The sequence below is a fragment of the Cuculus canorus genome, chromosome Z (assembly GCF_017976375.1).
Source record: "Cuculus canorus isolate bCucCan1 chromosome Z, bCucCan1.pri, whole genome shotgun sequence".
NCBI classification, from domain to species: domain Eukaryota; kingdom Metazoa; phylum Chordata; class Aves; order Cuculiformes; family Cuculidae; genus Cuculus; species Cuculus canorus.
Window position 1 is genome coordinate 2,651,972 of NC_071441.1, and position 24,864 is coordinate 2,676,835.

Here is a 24,864-nt window from a genome sequence, read left to right on the forward strand (position 1 = left end):
TTGTTAGCCAGAACAACGAGATGCTGCAGGAAACAATGCTAGTAACTCTGTAAATACACTCTTCTATCTGAGTTAGTAAGAACAACCACATCCATGAGGCTTGCACGGCTGCTATGAGAAGGTTTCACCTCTGCAAATCTACCATATTCTCACCAAATCTTTCTAGATATTTTCAACTAAAATAGCTCTGGCAAGGAAGGTGTAGTCAAAGAGCTTCCAGTATAACTGGTGTGTCTTTGGAAAGAAAAATCAGAGATTAAAGGATTCTGGATCACCCCATCCCATGAACTAGACAGTTTTACAGATAAAAGAACAGAGGTATGGAACCATATTCTCCTGGCAAATGAAATGGTCCCAGTTGATTTCCTATGTAAATGTAGCTACTTGTGACAACATTCAACTTAAAATAAAACTGAATTAAGACAACAGAAATTAACAGTAACACAGAGACATGTATTAGCATTTATATTCACACATTCTATTCAAAAAAACCCAAAAACAATCAAGCTAATTTTTCTATTTTAACCATGTGCAAGTAGAATATGAAAAGGGAACTAAACTTGTCCAAACCTTATTGCTTCAGCTTACGAAACTTGACTGTAATTCTAATGTGAAGTACGCCCATCATATCAAGATGCTGCCCCATGTGATGTTTTCAGAGAACAGCAAATTCTTTATATCCTACAACAGAGTGCTATCCTGCCTGATAGTACCATAGGGAACATATCAAGATCGCATGGCTGCCTGGGAAGTGAACAGATGAGACACCACACGAATCGGCTATTTCACCACAGCTATATGACTATCTGCATTAGAGATCCTTGTCCAACTTTGAAGACTCAAGTACAAATAAAAACTCCCAAAAATGCGCACAAACAGAGAAATCCTTTGAAATGCTTGAATTCTCTTCTATCCATGAAGTTATTTACATCCCAGTGCAATACAACCAAGTGCATAAATTATTACATTTTGAACACATGCAAGGTTTCCTATCAGAGATATTTGCTGTATTTAACCTTCTGGCACGAACAGGTACATCATCAGTAAGTGGTGACAGGGCACATTAAAGGTTAATATGTTAGTCACAAATATGGGTACAAAGGTGAAGAGTTATAAACACAAATGCATTCTTGATATTTAGGTGTAAAAATGTGAACCTGAAAAATGCTGCGAAAGTTACACACCCTGTAAAGACCACAATAAACTATCGAGGTGAAACGAAAGTCAAACTTGAACATGTGTAAATAAACCAGAACACAGCAAAATTACATGAAATGAACAGATAAAAACATATGCAGTGACTATGAATGGTTAAATTTCAAACAGCATTTTTTTAAAAATAGTGTAACTCCTGTAAATAAACAAGAATCATGCTTCAGAGCAGCTATTATGTTTCTGTTCTGTAGAGCTGTATGACAACAGGATTTCAAAAAGGTAAAAAAAAATCACTTTATAAAAACAAAGCAAATTGGTAATGGATTTATGTTCATTTAGTTCTTGAAAATGGAAAACTTAAACGTAAGGGCAGCATGGAGACCCTCTGTATTTACTGAGGAGTATGATATGTGCTATAAAAGTTCACTATCACCACAAGGATGTCTTTAGCTTGACTGCGCAGTTAAAAAATCAAAAGAAGGCCAACAGAAAGAAAAACAGGGAATTAAGCAATGAGAATTGACACTCCAATAGGGAAAGCACTTCAAGGTGCTGAGAGAAAAGCAATAATATGAACTCTCACCAGAAAGCACCTAACTGAAATACAGTCCATAAAACAGTTACTTTGCTAAGACTCTGAGTCTAAAGTCTAAACATCTACAAAAAAATGTAAAAAACCACTGCTTTCAAGCGTGTGTCCATATGCCATATGGCCTGTGAAGGCGCATTTGGGAGAAACTGCCCAGAACTGTTCATCTGGGAGTGGAGCCACACAGGATGGCTCTGCTCTGCTTTTTCTGCAAGCATTCTGAAAAAGATAAGCCTCTCTAGTTAACTTTAGGAGCATTTAGAGTTCCAGACAGAAATGTCCACACACAGCCTGTTTTTAAATCTTTGTCCTTCTATTACACAGCTTTACAAGAAGAAACACCATCAGCTCCCAAAGGGGAGAAATGCAATTATTAAACCACTATCAACTTTTTTTGAAGTAATCATGGTTACAATACAAAGCAGTCTGCCCACCTTCCTGAGTACAAACGGAAAAGTCCCCTGGATTCAGACCATAAAAATGTGAAAGCTGAGATCTGTCCTTTCTGAGACTCAATGCAAGGGAGCAGCTCAGCTTGTCATTGCGGCAAATGCAGTTAGATAAAACAATCTGAGAGAGACGGGGAAGGAAGTATCCATATTAAATCACAGCTGTAAGAAGGCTATGTTTATCTCCTTATAGAGTCTAAATTTAGGTTGCAGTAAGCATGCCCTGCAGTATTAAAAGCCGTTGTAAATGGAATAAATGTAAATAATGAAAGGCAAAGTAAACCATTCTCTCAATTTTCCCCCATTCCTTTCTCTCTCCATTTTAATAAAGCCAAAGCAAAAATTTACATATGACCCATGACACCAATGCTCAGCAGGATTCAAATGGAGATGTTATTGTATTCATCTACATATAAATGAGAGGCAGCTGATTCTACTATGGTTTGAAAGAACATAGGGAGAATATTTAAAAGCATAACAGAGGTTTGTTGAAACAACAACCAGACATTGTTAATGGAAGTAAGCACAGAAGGAATTTAAGAGATCGGAATATAAATAAACCACAATACCTGGGGGTCTTTATTTCTTAGGAGCCTTCAGCATTTTTAGTTTTAAGATTTCTGCACGTCAGTAGCCTTCCCATCGTGCATTCTTGGGTAACACTGCACATCTGAGTCTTTGTATTTGCAACTGTAGAGCACATTACCAAATCCTATCACTTCTGAACCATCATCAGTCAGGAGCCTTGAAAGAGGAGCTATTACTACTTACTCACATGGAAACTGAATGAACTCCAGATCCAAAAGGGACACGGCAACTCATAGTTCCTAATCCAGAAACAAAAGTACGAAACCCACACTTTTGGCACAGCTATATTGATCTTAAGTACCTCTACTTAAAGTTCTGTTAAAATGCATTTATATCCTTTAAAACAAGCAAATAGGGAACAGCTCATGCCTTTTCAAAATGGTAATTTTTAAGCAAGTCAATCAAGGCTATAGAGCATATATAACTAAACAGAAGATTGTATGTTGATTCACCCACTATCTTCCTTAGAGCTATACTTGCATTATTGTGAGAGCAGTTTTCAGTGTGGGTAAGTATTTGTTTTACGAGTATGGTTTGATTTGAGTTTGGCACTCTTTTCACACAAGTCAGAGAACACAGGACAGAAAGGAGTTCAGGAAATAATGAAAAAAAGCCAGGGCCTCACAATTTTCAATCCAATTCAAGATCCACCTACCAACAGTTACATTTAGATGATGTTTCTTGCCTTGATGATAGCGTTACTTAAGACAGGGCCACACCTCTTACTGGATGATCAAAGAGTTTATGATTTACCACAGCTAATCTCTTACTATCCTTCCCAGGGAAAATGAGGACATAATTCCTTTAAGGACCTGTCAACTCCCTTGAATTCTTTTCTCCCTTAGACAAGTTTTAATGTCTACATATTTTTATTCTGCATATGGTAACTTTAGGTACATCAGCTCATGATCAGGAATTTAAATAACACTTACAAGGCTTTTGAAAGCACTTTCAGAATATTTTAAATAAATTTTTGTTCAAAAATGCAGCTTAAAGAAGTTATTTTTCCTGTTGCCAACAATCACTTCCATTAGACGTTAGACTAGATGATCTCCTGAGGTTCTTGTATAGGTTGAATTATCCTATGATACTACCATCTAGAAGTCTATCTCATCAAAGTCAAGCGTCCTAATACACAGTCATTTTACAAATAAGAAACTTTTCACTATCATTTTACCGTAATTTACTTCTCGATTTAAACTCCTATAGAACATAAATCAGAAACATGCTACAAAATCAGTGGTCCTTATAACATGTCTAGCTTAAAATTAAAACATAAACTTGATCCCAATATATTGAGAAGGAAGCAAAAAGTGCCCAACACCTTCAATAGTTACATGTGTTTTAACAACAGAGAATAGTTCTTGCCTGTAGAATTAAAAAAGCACAGTGCTAGCATACCAAGTCTGTAAAAAAAATCATCGTATAATTTACTAGGTAGTAATGAAATTACATTGGAAGAATTTCTCTGCACAACAATTCTGAACAATCTGACATCATACTTACAAAAAATTAATTGGTAGGAAGTTTTCAGACACAGTTCTTCTGTTAAAATGTATAATTTAAGAACTTCAGTCTGGCTCCTCACAGACTCCTACCCTTTTTGATGAAGCTGAGTTACATAAGCTTTGGAAGTCCTACACACGTACGAATTGCTAAAAACATTGATTTTCTGGTAAATGAAAGGCAACAGCAAAGTGGCTTTGTTTCCATAGAGGCTCAAATTAGTGAGTCTCTTTGGAGAAAAACAAAAAAAAAAATTATACAAAACCCTGAAGCTAAGGCAAAATGCACTTACAGTGTTGGCAAGTTCTAAGTAGCTTCCTCCAGCAGAGCTGCTAAAACTTGGAGCCTGAGCAAGAATTCTCTGCAGAGCAGTCTGTTGAGTCACATTGCTTCCACCACACTCCAACACTTTCTGCGGTATAAAATGACTCTGGAGGTCCGGACTCTGAAGGTCTCTTGCTCCTGAATCATAGTCCCAGCTTTCTCTGGCTCCTGATAAGGCACCTAAAATGCAGAAATGGAAAATCATTCTAGGATGAACTGTGTACAAGAATATATAGAATCATATACTCAAGTTGGAAGTGACCCATAAAGATCATCAACTCCAACCCCCTGCTACTTGCAGGACTACCTAAAACTAAACCATATGACTAAGAGCATCATCAAGATGCTCCTTGAACTCTTGGCAGGCTTGGTACTGTGACCACTGCCCCACAGATTCTGTTCCAGTGACTGATCACCCTCTCACTGAAGAGCCCTCTCCTAATGTCCAATTGGAACTTCCCTGATGCAGCTTCATTCCATTTCCCCGTGTCCTATCGCTGGTCAGCAGAGCCCGCCTTGAGGAGGTTGTAGCCTGTGATGCGGTCTCCCCTCAGCCTTCTCTGCTCCGAGCTGAACAAACCCAGTGACCTCAGCAACTCCTCCTAAGTGTTGCCATTGAGACCCTTCACCATCCTGGTCACTCTCCTCTGGACACACTTCCATAGCTTGATGTCCTCCATATGCTGAGGTGCCCAGAACTGCCCACCCACCTCGAGGTGGGGCCGCACCAGTGCAGTGCTCAGTGGGACAATCACCTCCCTCCACCAGCTACCTATGCTGTGCTTGACGCACCTCCAGTCGTGGATGGCCCTTTTGGCTGCCAGGGCACACTGCTGACATATGAATAAGTCTGCTTGTCTTTCCAGAAAGAAAAAAAGCACATGGCTCCACCACCTATACCCCTCGTCTTGTACATGCTGACAATGCCAGGAAAAATAAAGTAATAACATTTTCAATGCACAGATCATTTACTAAATAACAACATCCAGCAAGAAAAAATAAAGGCATTTGCATACTTTATTTTGTACAGAGTAAAACCAGTGTAATTTACAACAGCTAAGGACCTTTGAATGAAATACTGCCAGTTACTATGTCAGATTGAAAAGTAGCACTGATCAAAGAACAATAGAGGAAAACCATAATTCACATATTTTTGTTTACTTGAATACCAACACAATACATGAATCTTTTAGCTGTCCAGTTCATCACTTTTTATGTTAGCATTGCCTTTCTTATTACCTCAGAAGTGCTTGTTCCAGTTCAGCTTTCAGAGGTACATCAAACACAACATGTTTCATTACACATGCAAGAGTACTATGTAGCTAGTGACAATGAATGCTTCACAGAAAGTTTCTGTATCATGGAGCTGCAGGGTTGCTGTTTTTCCACATACAATCCCTCCAATTCCCCACAGCCAGAGCTGAGCTTACATCCTAAAACAAATCTAAGAAATGTCCTTGTTTTACACGTAACTATTTCATCCTTAGGTGCTTCTGTTTCCCATATAACTGTGTCATTCCCTTTTAAATCTTGTCATGTTTTAGGTTCAACACTTTCCTATGGCAAAACACTCCACGGCAGATGTTAGATGATTTAGTAAGTCCAGGCAGCACTATAAAACTTCATATGGAGCAAAATGAAGATTAAAAACAATTAAGTGACTTGTCCAAGTACACATCCTAAGTTAACAGAAAAGTCAGAACAGAATCCAGATCTACAGGCTAGAGCACAACTAGAGCACAACTCTATATCCACCATGCAATCATCAAACTGTAAGTAATTGTAATGCCACTCTATTACTTGGAAAGCTTATCCTTTTTATGAGCTAGTTCTCTCTTTCCAATATTCATTAGCATTCCAAGTGAGCATTTACTAATCAGTGGTTATTACTTATTCAGTACAATGCCAGGGAGAAACAATAAACTATATAATAAACTATTAGGAGAATGCCTCTACCTTGCCAAGAACGTTGAAGCTGCCAAAGTGCAAACAGAAAGCCAGCCAGAAGGAAAGCAAGACAGCAGCTAATATGTAGTTTCAGGTCAACACCCTAAAAGCCTGTAAAGCAGTTATGCACAACAAATCCACTTAGGAAACCCAGAGGTAGTTTGCCTGCCTTACTGTAACAAGAATATGCTAGAATTTGAACATGTAAGTAGAAAACAACACAAACCAAAAAATAATTACAATTTATACTGATAAAATTAACGTGGTTCATTACCATGGCTTCAGGTAACAATTAAAGATAATTCAATTCCTTTTTACACCAAGAGCCTGCACTACTGTACTTAATCTAGCTACATGCTGTAAGGCTCCAACAGAGCTGAACTAAGACAGTGCTACTACCCATATTTCACACTGTGTGCAGTGTGCTGTAACTACTCACTATGCACAACGTTAGGTACCTCTGCCCTCTTCTGGCTACAGTAGATCATAGAGCAAAAAAAAAATCAGCAGCCCACAGAGCAACAGAAACATCTCAGGAGCATGAGGGAGGCAGAGGAGTTCTGCCAGCTCCCCAGCTTGGCAGGAACATGGGAAACAACTATCTGCACAGCAATAGCTGCAGAATTAACAGAGCAGGATACACCACACAGATACTCCTGTTTTTACAGAGCTACACATGGCACGTATTTCAACAGGGTACGTGCATTAAATTTCTATTACTTGGATGACGTTGTTCTGCAAAAGCACTTTCACGTTGACTCAATTAACAACAGGAGCTTTGTTGAAGACCCAAGAGGCCTTCATAGATTGCACCATCTGCTATCACACTGGAAGCACTTAAAACAGCTGGCTCAGAAGTCACCTGTCAGTCACAGACAGATCCAGGAAAGACTGGGTTTTATGGCTGTATTGTGACTCTATTTTTAAGCCCTAGTTTTCTTAGAAGTTCAACTCTGTACTCCTCATTTAAAACACACATACTAAAAACACAAGGAGAGATGGTTGGTACAGAGATATTTTACTTTGGGCTTAATTCTAATCTCTAAATTTGCCCACTATTTTCCCAACAGACTCCAAAACTCCAGTTGTTAAGATGCTGTCCTCTTGGGTCATGCACCTTTCAAGTCTGAGCTCTGCATGGAAACTCTGAACCTGTCAAAACCGAGACTTCAGTTGTAAATGAAAATTCAGTCAGGAATTAATATACAACTCATAGGTTTCAGGAATTAACATACAACTCTTGATCTTGCAGTAGTAATCAGAAAGAAAGGATTGTTAAGTATGATGGCACACGAAAAGCTGGCAGCTGACCTGATAACTAGGAATCTATCGTCCCTAAATCTGTATTTAATAACCGTTGTTTCTAGAACTACACACACCCCGTAGTAGTTTTCCCTGTTACTCTACACTTATAACTACAGGAAGCACGAAATTTCTACATTAAAAGAAACAAAATTACTATAACGAATATTCCCAGGTAATAAGCATGACAGAAAATTGATGTTACTATGACCACTGGGCAGAAAAGGAAAGACAATTAACTGCACAATATTCCTATCGACCAAGTAATATAAGACCGTATCGTTGTTTTCAAATTATATAAATAATATTTCAGTTTCAGAATATGACAGTTAAATCAATCGGTTTTGGACTGAATGAAGACATCAGAATTCTATAATAGTGTAGTATAAAAGCTTCTGGTTCTACTAAACAAACTTCTACCCAAGTGTTATTTTAATTTCCAATCCCTGGCAGGGACATCCCACTGGATCAGGCTGCCCAAGGCCCATCCAACCTGGCCTGGAACACCTCCAGGGATGGGGCAGCCACGGCTTCCCTGGGCAACCTGGGCCAGGGCCTCACTACCCTCATTGTGAAGATGTATTAGTTGCTGAAACGATATGCGATAACAGGAAAAGTGAGATACTGCAAGATTAGCCCTGCATCAATTTTTTAAATGAGTCTGGCTTATGAATGGTAAACATGAAGACAGTTGGCAATGTAAGACACTGTGAGCACAACCAGCCTCTAAGTCATGTCGCTACATCTCACTCAATGAGAAGAGTCTTAACAGCAGAGATCCAAAGTCTGATTACTGCTTTCCATGAGGTATCAGTGACATTTAATTACTTGAAGAGCTCCTACATTTAACATGGACTATAATTTACATACTGACTGGGCAGATCCTGCAGCTTCTAGGAGGAATTTCACTCTAGAATACAGAATAGAATCATAGAATAGTTGGGGTTGGAAGGGACCTTAAAGATCATCCAGTTCCAAGCCCCCTCTGCCATGGGCAGGGACATCCCACTGGATCAGGCTGCCCAATATCATGATTTCACTGTGGAGTGGGCAGAGAATTAAGTCTTCTCAGTTTACTGTTAGTCTCTGCTCTCAGAGCCAGTTTCCACCAGCCATGATTTCATAATAAGAAGTTGCATAATTATTTTAAAACATTTTCTAGGTGCCTTACTAAATGTATAGAATAGCTCCCGGAGATACAGCCCATTTGGTGTTACTACCTCATTTCACAGACCAGATCACTCAACAGGCTTAAACACATTACAGATCAAGGCACTCGGTGACTTTGCAGTTTTCTAAGGGGAGCCAGACAGTTCCTCTCTTTCCCACTTCCATTTTGTTCAGTATTCAAAACCCAGACTCCAGCTGACCAAAGACAGAATCATTCTGGATTCCAAAAGCATTATTTTACTAGAAGAATGACTATTTTCGTTTTAGCAGTTTTTTGCTAATCTTTCATTCAATAGTTAAAATGTGACAACCTATCAAAAAAAAAGTATGAATTTTGAGTGCTTATCTATTATTCAATGAAGGCAACAGGGAGATTTGTGAAAAGTGCTAGCAATTTCAAAGCTCCCTACTGACTTCAGTAATAGTGAGTTTGGAGGTAAGAGCACCAGTGAATGAAAGGGAAAATGTACGAAATTTAAAAAGAATGGGCATTTTGCACTTAGTAGACATCCGAATAAGACCTCCTGGAGTAGGCCTAGTTTTAAATAACAGGGTGTAGGACATGAAACTGAAAGGAGTGGAGGGTAAGTCTTTGCACATTCAGACATTCAACTCCCATAAGTTGATGTAAAAATTACAAAGGCCTAATGTACTTTAAAGAAAATTTTAAAGTTAAAGAGATCTCTGAGTGCTCAAGCAACATATGAAATGTGGTAAGCCAAAAGACCTGAGAAGAAGCTGTGCTCCAAAGAGAGATCAACTTTCTACTAAGCCAACCTGACTAGAGAAATCAAAGTCATAAAGTAATATTAGGAGCTTATTGAATCTATTTCCACTGCTTTCTACACATCATGTGTCTCTGTAATATCAATGTTCTCCACAAAATATTCGAAACCAAGTTTTTTTCTCTCGCATCCTGCTGCCTGTGATACTTTTCCCAGAAGAATTATAGGAAACTAATAAGAAAGTGTGGATAGGGTTTTTTGGGGGTTTTTTTGTTCACAAAAACCTCCTGGTGAAACTGTTTATGTCTGGAATGTCTGCTTAAAACCACAAGATAATCACACAAAGCTATACAAAAGTCAGAAAACCATTCCTGTACAGGTATCAAAGACCAAAGTCTCCAGTTTCACTGTCCATGGTTACCACCTGGTACGTGGCTGAAGCCTGTCAGCTAGACTAACTCTTTCCTATTTAACAGGAAACACACTTTAAACCCTATTTATAATTTTGCATCAGATCACAAACCAATACAAATGATAGAGTAGCAACAGAGTGATTGATAATGACTGACACTCACGTGCAGATGTGGGCAAGCATGTTTGTTTAAAAATATAGAAAGCTGTCTGCTAAACATCCATTATAGCTCTTCTTTTTTTGGAAAAAAAAACCCCCATCTGTAGAGGCATAAATTTTCAAACGAGTTCTCAACTTTGTGGTCAGTCCTAGAGAAAATGCTCATCAGAATATTTGCAACTCTTTTCCGGTGACCTATAAGGAAATAATTTGCTATGGGAGAAGCAGTTACAGGAAATAAGTTATATCTAAGACTAGGGTCTGTGGGATCACTATCGAGGTCTTGTTCTTCCCACCATACCCTTATCTGGTTTGATGAAGACTGCATAGAAGATACTGTTTTAGGCTGTGTTCTTCTCTCTGTAGGATTTGAAGTGAAGACAAACTCTAAAGAAAGGAAGCAGTTATACGCCACCCTCACTCACTAAGGCAACTTACTCCATGGGAGAAATCCATTTTGGGACATTAGATCTAAGAGGAAAATGGAATCAAATAACATTTTTTGCTCTAAAAAAGAAGTGTCTTGGACTTCTCTAAAAAATGCATCTGATGCTCTTGGCAATCTTTGTTTAGAGTTAATGTTTTCTAAACCTCTCAGAGAACAAAAAGCTCCAGACTACTTTGATGTTATGCCAAGACAAGCAAGTATAATTTCGAAGAGTATAAGCAGCAATTTATATGCCTTTACTGGCACTAGAAAAATAAAATACAATGCGCGATAGCATTATAGAGATCACAAAGATACTCGTCAGTATCAAATAAATGACTCTATAGATAGTGATCTTTTTGGCATGAAATTATGACAAAGAATTAATCGAAAGAGAAGTCCAGATTTGACTGAAGAGTAAAATTATTTAGCTTTGAGTATATATGAAACTAATACAACAGACAAGAATCCTCTTGTAGATACAAGTCAGCAAAATAAATCTTCTCCAGTTGTATTTATTAATGCCCACTGAAGGCTCATGCACAGTTTTAGGTGCATATTGTTATAGTGTAGTATGTACACCAAGTGAAGTCAGCTCACACTTCACCTCTTCTGTGTCCCTAAACTACAGTTATAACATTTTCACTTTTTACTGGCATGTTTCTTCAAATCATCACAAAACCTCAACTCTATTTCAGATTCACTGAAGCATCCCCAATAGCAGTACATTCTGAATTCAGGAATTCTGTGCTGACAGACTCACTGTCGGGTATAACTACAACCTGGGAAACAATTACATACATCTTTAATGAAACTAGAACAGTTTGAAACTTAACCAGCACTCTCATTTACTACAGTAATGCTAGCATCTTTCTTTTAGGCTTTTGGGGTTGGTTTTGTTACACTCCATGACATATTCTTACCAAGATTTTAACCAAGTATAAAAACTAGCTAAAATATTAAGAAAAAAATCAACTGAATGTTCACACAAAAATTAGGTCAGGTAAAAGAATGAGCTTGCCAAGAGTCAAACTACAAAGTAGAGAATCAAAGTTTGTCTGAGGCAACAGATACCTTATAAAGTCTTGAGAAAGTAAAATATAGTTATCTGTCTAGTAAAAGACAAAGTTTTTCTCATTGCAACTTCCCAATCATGAAAGCTAAAGAGTGGTATATATGACACCGCTCAGCCCCAAGCCAAAGTATGGCCCTTATGAAAATCCCATTTGGTTTCTCAATCATATCACAGTTTGTGTAGAAAGCATGAACTGGGACAAAAGTGATGCTGTAACCCAGTTTTACACTCCATATGGCAAGCCACAGCTCCATGTCTTGCCACTGGAGTTGCCCAAGAAGCATGTACAGTAGTAAAGATACTTCAAATAAGCCAGATCTGTCGCACTCTCTAGAGTTGTGTGGTGCTAAGAAAGCCAAGGACCAGGCTCCAGCTCAAACTACAAGCTTGTTCCTGGGCAAACCATTTTATTGACTCTTGGTGCCAGCAGTCATCAAGAAGGGCAGTTACCTGTGTTCCCCCACGTAAGCATGCCCTGCCCACTGATCTGTCTGTCTTCCCCCTTCTCCAATTTTTTAAGCTATTTGGTAATCTCAAAGACATTTGACAGCAGTGCGAAAGCCTCAGGTATACTAACTTTCTGTAAGTCCTATGGAAGGCACAGAGATGACAGACTCCACCAGTGCTCCTGCTGAGAAAAATAATGCAATGCGATGCAATGCTTAACGTTGATTAGACACACTAGGGGGGGAAAATAAAAAAAAATAAATACCACCCCCCCCTCACACACACACGTGGAAGAAATAGGTCAGGAAAATGAAGAAAAGTTAAAGTTTGTTCCTCATACAGCAAAAGGGAAAGCTGTGCTACTCCTGGCCGCAGGACATGGTGAATGCTAAAGACCAGCATGGGTTCAGAGACAGTTCTGTAAGACAATATTACAAAGAGAGGGAGGCAATGTACGTGTGAACAAGCGCAACTGTCTCAGGTTCAAAATGCCTGTACTGAAACTTAGTAGAGAAGCATCATTACATGCTCAACCAATTTCTACTATCTTCTATAAGCACTTGGTGTTCACCACTATAAGAGACATGATACAATTTCAGAATAATCTCTGGTCTAACGCAGATGAACAGTTCTTACATTTTACAAATATTCAAACCACGAGAAATGTTCAACCGAGTTTTTTGCCCTACCAGACACCAGAGAACCTATTCTGCAAGGAAGACTTCCATCCTTTGTAGATTCACCAGTGTTTAACATATACTATACAGTGCAGCTTTAATAAGATTAGTCAACTGAAATTCTGTTCTGTTGCTCACAGAACTTCAACACTCCACATTTACAAAAAAAAAAAAAGGTATAGAATCACAGACTTGTTTAGGTTGACCAAAAGACCTTCAAGATCATTGAATCCAGCCTGAGATCATTGAACCTAGCACTGCCAAGCCACCACTAAACGACATCCCTACATGCCACATCTTTTAAATACCTCCAGGGATGGTGACTCCACCACTTCCCTAGGCAGCCTCTGCCAACGCTCAACAACCTTTTCAATGAAGAATATTTTCCTAACATCCACTCTAAACCTCCCCTTGTGCAGCTTGAGGCTATTTCCACTCATCCTATTATTTGTCACTTAGGAGAGGAGACGGGCATCCACCTACTTTTCCTTCAGACAGCTTTCCAGCCACTACTGCCTGAGCCCTATAACGTTGCATGGGGTGGTTGTGACTCTATTCCACTGCTTTACACAACGACAGCAGTATCAAAAGAATGTCAAAAAGTAATAAATTGAACCACATGTAGTTAATGGAAGTTTGTATGTAGTTAAATTTGGCCTAGCAGATATTCACAATTCTTCCAGTCAAACGAATCTGAAGTGAAGCTTCGCTCACAAATCTCAAGAAAATCTGCAGCACACCTTTAAGTCCATATGAGCTCTGTAGTTTTTAATTAAATAAAACCTAACTAAACGTAATCACTGCATCAGTTTCTTGAAAGCCATTTATCTGCTGTAAGATCAAACACAGAATTAATGCAAAGCAAAAGTAATCATTTTTCAGCCCCAACTGTACTCACTCTCATGTTTACCCACAGGTTTAATTTGAAGCTGAATTTCTACTGTTCTTTTAATTAATTCACATGCTTGATCCACAATGTAAATAAATTATCATATCAAATTTTCAAGGGACTTACTTTCAGTGAAGAGAATAGGAGAGTTAGCTATGAATTGCTTACTAACTACTAACCTATAGCCAAAGATTGTTTATGGACTCTTGTATTCATAACTATTTATCTAGAATATGAAATCATATCAACAGGTACACACAGCTTTCAGTTGGACAGGAAACCATTCCCCTGTCTATAAAAAGAACTTACCAATAAACAGTACCATTTCTTGTTTGCCCTCAAAACCAACGAGTAAAATAAATAGACTATTCTTTATCATGGGGAAAATTGGTAATTTGCTAATTACCTGTAGAAAGTTAGACAAACCTATGCACCAGATAACATAAATAATTCTAATTCTACCTTTTATTTAAGGCATATAAAACTATATAGCACTGAAAAACTGTTTGTGTCTTAAATCATTAAACATATAGTTCTGCTTCGTTACCGGCTGTCATTCGCAAAGCAGTCCACTTTCATTACTCACTAGATGGTTCACACAGATTTATTGTAATCATCCTGGCTTTCAGCCTCCACAACTGGAAACATGACACAAAGATCTGATCAGTAACTGTCATTCTTCCTGTGTTTCCTACTGAAATGATATATTAAAGAATCAGGTAGCATACGGGTCACTGCAAGACTCCAGTAATGCTTTCAAAAGTTATTTTATTCATTTATATTGTATTTCAAATAATGTCAGAACAGCATTAAAAGAGTTCACACTCAATTTCACTTATAGAAAAGCTATTAGTTATTACTTGCAAATTATTGTTAGAGGTCCCACTGACATTAATAGTGTAGGGTAAGAACTACAGTTTCTTATTATATTACCCTTGAGTTGCTAATAGCCAAGCAGCAAAAAGCATCAGTATAATAACTTAAATAATGTCCTTTTTTTTCTTTATTTGCATTTGAATAAAGGATTAAACTTCGAAGTCTATACACTCACTTCATTGTCAAGACGGTAGATATGGATGCAGGTTTGGCTTACTGAGCACACATATGACTGGGTATTAATAAAATTGAGTTATGTACCTTGACTAAAACCGTCAACCACTTTCCTTACTTGTGGATCCTGCCCTGAGACAAAGGAGGAGAAAGATTTGTTGGGCAAAGTTCGGCCAAAGTATTAGAATAACCTTATCAGACAGGGGACAGGACAAGGGAGAATGGCCTCAAGCTCTGTCAGGGGAGGTTCAGGCTGGACATCAGAAAAAAAATTTTCACATAAAGATTGATTGGGCACTGGCAGAGGCTGCCCAGGGAGGGGTGGAGTCACCTTCCCTGGAGGGGTTTAAAAGACGTGTAGATGAGATACTAAGGGGCATGGTTTCGTGGTTGATAGGAAATGGTTGGACTCGATGATCCAGGAGGTCTTTTCCAACCTGGTGATTCTGTGAAAACTGATGGTGAGACAAATTTCAGTTTTCAATTAGATGTAATTATTTCTTAGGACCTTTTTTCCCCAGTTATTTTCTTTATAATGAAATGTGTAAATTGTAGGTAGCAAAGATAATATTTTATTTAGATATATGCACGTTTTTGTACTCTTCATTAAGAAATTGTAAATAGCTACAAGAAAAGCCCATATTAAATGCTGTCTGACTGGTAATCTCTGTACAATTACATGAGATCCAACACAAAAAAAACTCCATGAGACTAACCCTAAAGCTCAGGAACCAAGAATGGGAACGGAGTGACAAAGAGATCGCTACAGAACATGTTCTAAACTGTCACATTGAGGCAAGGCTCAACTTGATCACATCACTAAGTACAAGCAGACTCGTATTCAAACAGAGACGCTTTCTTACTGTTGATTGGAAAAAGTCAGCATGCAAGACAGAGCAGCGAGTTAAGATTTAGTTTCTTGTGAAACTGAGAAAATCCACAACAGAAACTTTTCAGTTATTGACTGGGGCTACTGGTAAAGAGGTCCCAAAGATCAAGGCAATGCTCAGATGAATCCATTTTTTGTTGGTAGAAGATGTCAAAGCAAAACCATCAGAGATCCTCAACAGCCTTTCAGAAAATGATCTGTGGCATCACTTTGAATATTAGCAGCCTTGTATGTAGTATGCATCAACTCAGAACTGAACTATTTTGAAGGTGATCATAGCTAATTTTCTTACCTTGTTAAATAAAAGTTATAGGCACAGTCAAGGGGTTTTTTTTGAGTCAGACTTCATATAGAAACTGATAGTGTAAAAACATCCATGACAGAGGCTGGACTCCTTTGCTTCAGGTCACCAGGACTACTACAACCCAAGGCAGCCAAATTAATTTTGCAATTTTGTAATGTATGCGCCCCATACAATTACACAATAATAGCTTTCAAGGATTATCAGCAGCTGATACATTATGCAGAAATTATTCGCTAAAAAAAGTCCTGCGAACCATCCTTGAAAGCAAAGTTTATTTTAAAAAGCATTCCTTGTAAAAAAAAAAGTTATACAAAAAAAAGAACATCAGCCAAGTTTATACATTTGAATTTGCACATGATGATGTCTCCCATCTTAAACGATGTTTAGAAAGCAATAGCAAACAGCCAGTGTAACACAGTCAACTCTTTGATCACTAACAAATACATATGTGAGCCCTCAAAGACATGAAAGGCATGGAAGCATATGCAGATCATAATTCAAGCTTGACTGCTAGTGTAATTCCTCAGTTCTCATTACATTCATAGTCTGTGCAGTGTTTGTATCACAGAAATATGACAGAGGTGTTTCCTTGCCTCTTTAGAAAAAGATCTGTTGAACATCTTGAACTGGGATGCCACAATTGTTTTGTTTTACAACCAAATTAAAACCAGTTGCATTCTAAATGCTCATTATTACTACTTCCTCACATCCTTTTTTTGTTTACACGGGGGAGCATCTCTGTATGTTCTTTAATTATTAAATGGTCTTACAGAATCAGCAAGAGGCAGGACAAGTACAAAAAACATGAATTCCCTAAAAACACAGAACAGTAAAGTAGTCTGGCTTCACCAACACAGAGCAAAATATACCAAGGTAGGTAATTCAAAGGTCTTCTGGATTTAGCTCAACTTTTAAAAACAAATTACGAAAAGAAACATCAATCCACTTACCAACTTTAAAAATGCATTAAATTACTCCTGTACAACTAACAGAATTGGAAAATGAAAAAAAAAATAGGGATTTAATTGTACATATTAACTAAGCGAATCATTCACCTATGACTATTTTTTGGCAGCAATTAATAAGATTTCTTTGTGGCATAAATTTTGAGACTGTAACGCAGACCTTTCTCCAGCAAAACTTAAGACCTATCTTTTATGCTGGATTATTACAAACTACACTTATTAGGATGGTTTGCCTAAGAAGATCCCAAGTTACCAGAAATCGGGCCAGTAAACAGGGAAAGCATATAATTGTCTGAGGGCAGAAGACATTTTGTGTTTTGCAGGAAAACACAACAGTGGCAGCAAACCCTAAGAGTATTTATCTCCTCATTCTTAATATTTCTAGCTTCCTACCTGTCTGAGCCGTACAGACAACTGGATCGTCATTTACCAGCTGACATCCATGACTTTTGTCCTTTCAAGAAGGATTGTTGTCATGCACAACTAGTTTTTAGAAGAGGATACTCTGCAAACATTTTAGTCATATACTGATGACTAGACTGCATCAGCTAGAACAGCAGCACTTTAATATATGGTAAAATTATGCCACAGCATATTCACAAAGCCCTTTAGGAGAACTCCTGCTGCCAGTAAAATTGGTAACAAAACCCACAGAATTTATGTTTTGTTAAATTATAGCAACATAATATTTAAATATTATACCTACCTAAACTGTTATTGCTGCTAGTTGGCCAGGAAGCTATCCTATCCCTTAACTTTTTCTTTTTACAAGAGTCATCCGATATCACAGAAAGCTCCACTTCCTCCTTCCTGATTTCTCGTACCAGTTCCATTCGGCACTGACTAAAATCCTGGAAGGAAATTCTTCCATTTTCATCCGCTCCCAGCTGGTGCATTATCTCCATGACAGACTCCTCCATATTCAGCTGGCGACACACCATCAGCAAGTCATTCCTAAAGATATTTTTAGGGGGAAAATGAGGGCAGGAGAGGAATGAAAGTGAAGAAAAATTGGAGAAGTGGGAACAGAGAAGAAAAAAATCAACAATTTAGTTTAGAAGAAAAGGAATACTAACTCTCTCTAATCTGGAAACGCATCCATTCATACACACTTAAAACCAATAAGTCAAGTATTGTTTTTGTCTATCCAACATAGAAACCACAAGGTTGGCAAGAATTTACAACAGGGAAAGTCTATGAAAAAGAAGGGAACATTTTTCTTTAACTGTTAACCTCTATTTTCACGCTATTAACACAGGAGGGAGCTGAATCCCACTATTAATATTCAGACTATCTTCTGAAAAGGTGACATAATAAGAATTTAAATATTTATCTTCTGACTAGATTAATGGCTACTTAAATTTCTATTTTTGCTGAGGACAGGACAGGGAAATCTCTTTTGCCACTAAACAGCAGTAAGCTAATGAGGGAAAAACAAATCAAGGACAAAGGAAACGGCAGAAAAAGAGAAATGCTATTTCCATTAACTGGCTTCAAGCCTGTCTCAAAACATTCTGACTACAAAACCCTCTTAAGAAGCTTGCTTGGTCAAATTCTTTCATTAAAATCAAAACATGGGGAGGAAGGCAGCACTATAAAATATACTCTGGCACCAGCTGTGAGTGGCCAAAAGGCATCTGCAACCACATCAACACAGAACATATTTACAACATACAAGACATCTACTAAACCATAAAATATGCTTGTAGATGCATTCAAATAATCCTAAACATACTATGCAGGCAAAATTTCAGCAACAATCCATTTGCTATCCTGTGAAGGTGAAGAGAAGAACCTCAAGAAGACACCATAGGGTCAATTTGGGGTATATCAGCAGTCTCAGAAGAAAACGTTCTGAGGGGTTTGTTCTCTATCACTCTCTTTTTAAAAAAAACAACTGAGGTATGGGTAAGCATTTTCAAAGAATTCTTAACAGTAACAGCTGGTAAAAAAAAAAACCAAATAAATCATTACTCAGAAGGTGATAACTAAGTAGACAAAGGTGAATAACCAATAACAAGTCTATTCAGGGAACAACAGGAAAGAAGGTATTGGATGTGAATTGGAATGGATGTAAGTAGCCTATTAGACAAACACCTGGTATTCTCCAAGAGTGGTAGATGCACAGCTTAGTAACTTACTGCAAGAGACTAAATCAACCCCTCAGAAAAGGGAGAGAGGTTTTGAAGATACTGCCATATTCTTTTTAAAAAATCTGAACCATTAAAAACCCTGCTGCTGTCCTTAGGCAAATACAACTCTGCAATGTAAACCCAGACCAAATAATCTTCCTGAGCATACAGACAAAGCACCCTGGCTCCTTTCCAGATGCTCATAGTTTTCATAAACAGCAAGAGACAAAGTTGAGGGACTCAGGTCTGCTCATTCTGCTGCTAGTCAGAGACTCAGCCACCGAAAAGACAGAGAGCCAAAGAGGCCTCTTTCATTCTTGTTTCTTTCTGTTGCTTTCCCACCTAACCCTATCCCAATCATGCAGAAACTCCACTTAAAGCTACATATTAACTGACATCAGAGCAGAACACAGGCCCTAAACCATTTTTCATTCCACAAATCAGAAAGATAATCTAAGATTCAGCAAGCTTGCTACATAATATCAAAACCTTTCTCCAAAATACATAATCTGAAATATTTCTAGTTTAAGGAGCCCAACACCAGGAGGGGGAATTTGCTTAAATAGCCTCTTTTATTTTAACCTTGAATTAATTTAAATTTCATTGGAAAAACATACTCAAAAAGTGAAAACAGCATGTAATCGGTGTTAAGGACCTGTTAGCTATCACACCAGTGATACCTATTTAGTGATACCTATTTAAAACAGTCAGAGAGAAAGCTAAGAGAGCTGAACTCCTTCCATCATAAGAAACTGTTCTTTTAACAGGAAAATAATCAGATTATTCTGTCACAATCTATTTATTTAGCCATCTAGCTACCACACCAGCCCTTCAAGAATTGTTACACATTCCATCTTCTCAAGTCCTTTGAACAAGGTACAAAAGCACAGGATTTCACTAACAATCAAAATGAACCTAACTTATAACTTTATACAGATTTGAAACATTTAGATTTTCTCCCCCAAGAGAAATTAAATATAAAACTATTGTCATACATACCGCATGCTACAATAACATTGGGCAGATAAACATATAGATCAAGCGTACATATGTGTACTCATCACAACATAAAAGAATTCAGGGGTTGTTATTTTTTTTATTTGGGTTCTTTGGTTGATTTTTTGTTGAGTTTGGGTTTTGTTTCTGTTTGTGCTGTTTGCTTTTTTTTTAATAAATTGAAAATCAAACCTAAAATGAGTGAAACAGCCAAACAACATCAGTAATAGCCATACTCCCTGCTGTACTCACTTTCACCTTGTTCTGATTATCACTTTGGTAAGCACAAGAAACTACCTATGTAAGCACACATGGGTGCTGCACAACAGACTGAACAGAACCAGTGAAGTAATCTTCCTGCTCTTTTCCCATCTTACATTCTAAGGAATTTATAGTCAAAGCCTGGCAAGGATATAATTATATAACACCAAGAGCAACTTTGTATTTACTTAGAACTATTAAGTTTTCAGCTACTAAAAAGGTACAGTCATTTTGCTGGGAGACATTTAATCTTTGCTTGTGCAACTTGCAGTCTAAGTGCAGAAATACCTCTAAAGAGAAGTCAGATTAAAGATACACTCAAGTTCCTTAAAGGCAAGTAGAGTAAATAAACAAAGTAAGAAAACCTGTTCCACACAGTTGTGTTGTAAGTCACTTCTAGACCAATACTGTAGACAGTGATCTATTTGAAACACTAAAACCCAGAAATGCCTGTCTAAGGCAGCAGTCCGTAGCACCTCCAGGAAAAGAAGCAGTAAGAAGCTGCCAATATAAAGCACATACTGGAATCACTGGAGTAAGACCACTTTTATCCTTGGTAAGAGCATGTTTAGTTTAGTTTCCTGGTATAGCCACTGAGCTCCAGAGCATCCACTGATTGACAGCTACCCAACTGCTGTGTTTCTTGGCCTCGCAGTATCTATTCTGCCTTTCTCAGCAAGTCAAGCTCTTGACTGCTTAAGTCATGCAATTTCACCAGTTCCCTAGCTTTGACTTTTCTATGTGCAACCAGGAAAACAATCCTAGCAAGGATCTCAGAATTGTTTCTCTCTCAAACTGACATTTGCAACTCATCCTGAGAGAGTACTTTCCTAAAACACCTGATTTTCCTTTCACGTTAAGGATCTGTGGGGCCTTGCAAAAGACAAGAGAAATCTGGTCTGAATGAAGGCTGCTGTGACACAGAAAACACTAACAGAAGTCCCTTCCTCCAGCGCCAGACTTCTGTGCAGAACTCCATTCTCAGAATTGCATACGTCAGCTGAACAAGCTTTATGTAAACATGTCACCCCATAGAAATACAGCACATAACGAGACCATGGAAAAGACAGTAAAGGAAAATTATCCAACACTGTACCCAACAGCAGGAAAAGATATCGCTGTGCCGTCACTGATGGATGGCTCTCTAACCTGTTTTTAAGGCTGCCACAATCTGTATTGGTGATCTGTCCTAGTACTTCACTGTCCTCTTCGGGAAGTTTCCCAATTTAAAACTGCCCAGCTGCAATTCAGAATATTACTTCATAAAGGCAGTTAACAGTCGGCTTTCTGCTATCACAGTGGATAAGAAAAACAGTCATTATATATTTAAAATCCATCATCAGATGTCCCACCTTCTTTTGAGTAAGGGACTCTAGTTTCTGCATCTCTGGTCATCTTCATTGAGCTGCTCTTGTATCTCTCCAACTGATCCACCAACCTGAGGGACGGTGGCATGCAAAACTAGACACCATATTAAAGCATACACTGGAAAAAGCAGAAAAGTTGAAAGCACAAGCCCTTTCTTACAATACCTTGATATTGTTAATTCAAGTGTAACTTGAGACCTACTATCCTCAAGAGGATTTTCTTTAATTGCACGTCCTGTAATTTTACCACCAAATGTGCTATTTTGTACTTATCCTTACTTTCTCTGACTCAATTCTTTTCAAGACATATCTTCAATTTGTCAACATCAATTTTGACTCCAACCTTATCTGCTAGTGATGTTTCCAGTATTCCTTAGCTTAATGTCATCTCAAATTTAAGAAAGTTTACTCACTATCACGTCATCCAGATCATTAATCCTTAACAGCAATGATCTGGCCCAGGCCATCCTTCCAATTTCAATGTGGTATAGTCTTCTATTAATAAAGTAAACTACAGATATCTACTATCTCTAAGTACAGCTTGAAAAGAAATCCAAACCAAATTCTCTCCCTTAGTCAATTTCTCTGGCTTGCCTACAAGCATCATAAAACAACATCAAAAGCCTTAATAAAGACAGGACAGAAGGCATCTATTGTTTCACTTCCTTCTCTTACTGCTCTCACTAGATTTGAGAAAGATCTAATGAGTTTGATAACTTTTTCTTAACAAATCCACATTCAGCCAGTTACAGGCTGTCTGCAGACTGATCCCCATCTCACCACAATTTTAAAGAAAAGAAGCATATTTTATCTTTATTAATTTTCTGTTATTTATATTGGAAGATCTCAGGAAAAAAAAAACCAAACCTGCAAAATAGTTCTGAGGCTGCCTATAAGAACATCAACATTTTCAAGTACAACTAATTGAAATAAACCCAAGTACCCTCCAACTTCTTTCTTCCCCCTTCCTTCCAAGGTATTTGTTACTAATCCTACTTGCAGGAACCATCTTGCATTTCCAGAGTCAAGAACAAAAGAAGAGAAAACATCTCATGCGTCTGAGTATCAGCCATCAACAGCTCCATTTCTTTGGTACTCGTTCCCTGGTTTTCCTGCTACTATTCTCATACTCTGGGATATTTTTTTATTAGACTTTAAACTCCTTCCTAGTTTCATATTGGCTAAGGCTCTCATCTCTGGAGACAGAACTGTTGCAGGCAGACAAAGGTCCATTTATCAACAGAGAAGCCGAGCTTGTCACTAGGATCTCTGCCATTCTATGCTTTCCTTTGTGCCGCTTACCAGTTTCACACTTTGCTAAGACACAGTATCAATTCAACCTACAGACCCTACCACGTGGCACGAACTACCAGGAGCGTAGCTTTCATTTGGAGGCTGTCTGGTCTTTGTTACCTAAGTTACCCTTAAAAATTACATGGGGGATTTCATTGAATAACTGCTAATACTACATAAATACTGTTTTGTTCTATTAAATAGAAGAGAGTGATGCTGCAGAAAATCTCTCAGGAGAAGGGAGACATCAAATATGCTGATTACAATTAATCATTACAGCACATTACACTTAGGTTAATTAACACACAAGGCCATACACGCAAACAGCTGCTATGTTAGGATGAATTCCACACATGTATTATTTATTATAAAAGGTGCCTGCAAACATTCACAGTAAAAATAAGGTGGATTTGAAGAGCCATGTATCCACAGCATAAATATTTCTCTCCAAATGCCATCTGAAGCCCATCCTTTGTGTGTTTGGGCAACACGCAATTAGGCACAACAGTAGCCTTGTTAATCTCTTTTTCACTTACCAGCTGACATACCATGAAGCTAAATAAAACCTCTGCTGTAGTTTCACAGCTTTTAAAATAATGCCATTTTTATAGTCATGAATTAACTTCTAGAGATTTTTCTTAGTTCAGAGCATGTAGAGTGAACCACATTTAAAAATCAAGCAGACTTAACCTGAAGGATGACAACTAAACACCAAACTTGAGTTTCTTACCCAGAACTTGAGTTCTGGCTATAGAACAAGCCAGAACCATGAAATGACCATGTTGGAAAAAGATGTTAGTATTTCTGACTGAGCTAGTTTTCAGCCAGGGTAGTTCTCTAAGTGAACAAATTCTAGAGCAGACAGCACAAAACTTCAGGGCTGTGCACAGTGGAACAACTCATTCAGCAGTTCTGCTGACTGCAGCATTCAAGCTGACTTTAAAAAAAAAGCATGACACCTCCACTTTTCCCATTTCATTTCACAAGGAGTGCAGGTACCTGTCTTAGGACCTAGCCTATATATAAGGTCAGGTGCCCAAGCATCTCCTGAGGCTCCTTGCTCTCCGTCACAACATGCATGATATCTGGCTTGAATCAATTTCAGACATTAATGACCATATGCCAGCAATCTAAACCAAAGACTTTTGTTTTAAAATTGTTTTAGAATCCATCCACAATGGTCAACAAATACCTGCACATGGCATCCTCAAAATGGACAAACAAGAGAAGGCAAACAAATACAAGGAGTCAATCAGGCACTGGTGAAACTCTTCTTTCATCCAAGTGCCTCCCAAAATAGTCAATCCATCCATTAATTCCAAACTATAGGTTAGCCTAAAACCTCATAAAACTCTATACAACTGTGAAACCACTGACTATAGCAAGTCCCAAGAAAAACAGATGATCATGTGAAAAACAGCATTGTGCTTCCCCTCACCATCTTATTTGGCATACAGTAAGTATTGCGCTGTATCCATACAAAATAACTTGCTCACTTACATTGATCACAGACTCTGTGAATGGAGATGGATTAAGTCTAGGAACAGAACATGGGAGCTGAAACTGTTTTCAAGACACACACAAAACCTAGTGCAACAAAAAAGTCAGATTTACCAGGCTTCAGGCATTTTTTTTTTTTGTTGGAATTCTTAAAACTGAGATGTGTGAAGCTTTCAGGTGGTTAAAGAAAGCACAGAGCAAACAGTCTGGATCTCAAGAGAGAACAAAATCTCGTACTGGAGTCTGAGAGCTTTTCTAACTCTGTA

General features: G+C 38.0%; 1 protein-coding gene across 1 annotated transcript in view; it reads right to left on the minus strand.

The window, feature by feature from the left end:
* MCC (MCC regulator of WNT signaling pathway) overlaps positions 1 to 24,864 on the minus strand; it is a 207,633-nt gene that overhangs the window by 175,901 nt on the left and 6,868 nt on the right. The window contains exons 2-3 of the mRNA XM_054055336.1: positions 17,756 to 18,003; positions 4,580 to 4,791 (exon numbers count right to left, since the gene is read on the minus strand). Coding sequence (XP_053911311.1) covers positions 4,580 to 4,791; positions 17,756 to 18,003 — 460 coding nt within the window. The remainder of the gene's footprint in view (positions 1 to 4,579; positions 4,792 to 17,755; positions 18,004 to 24,864) is intronic.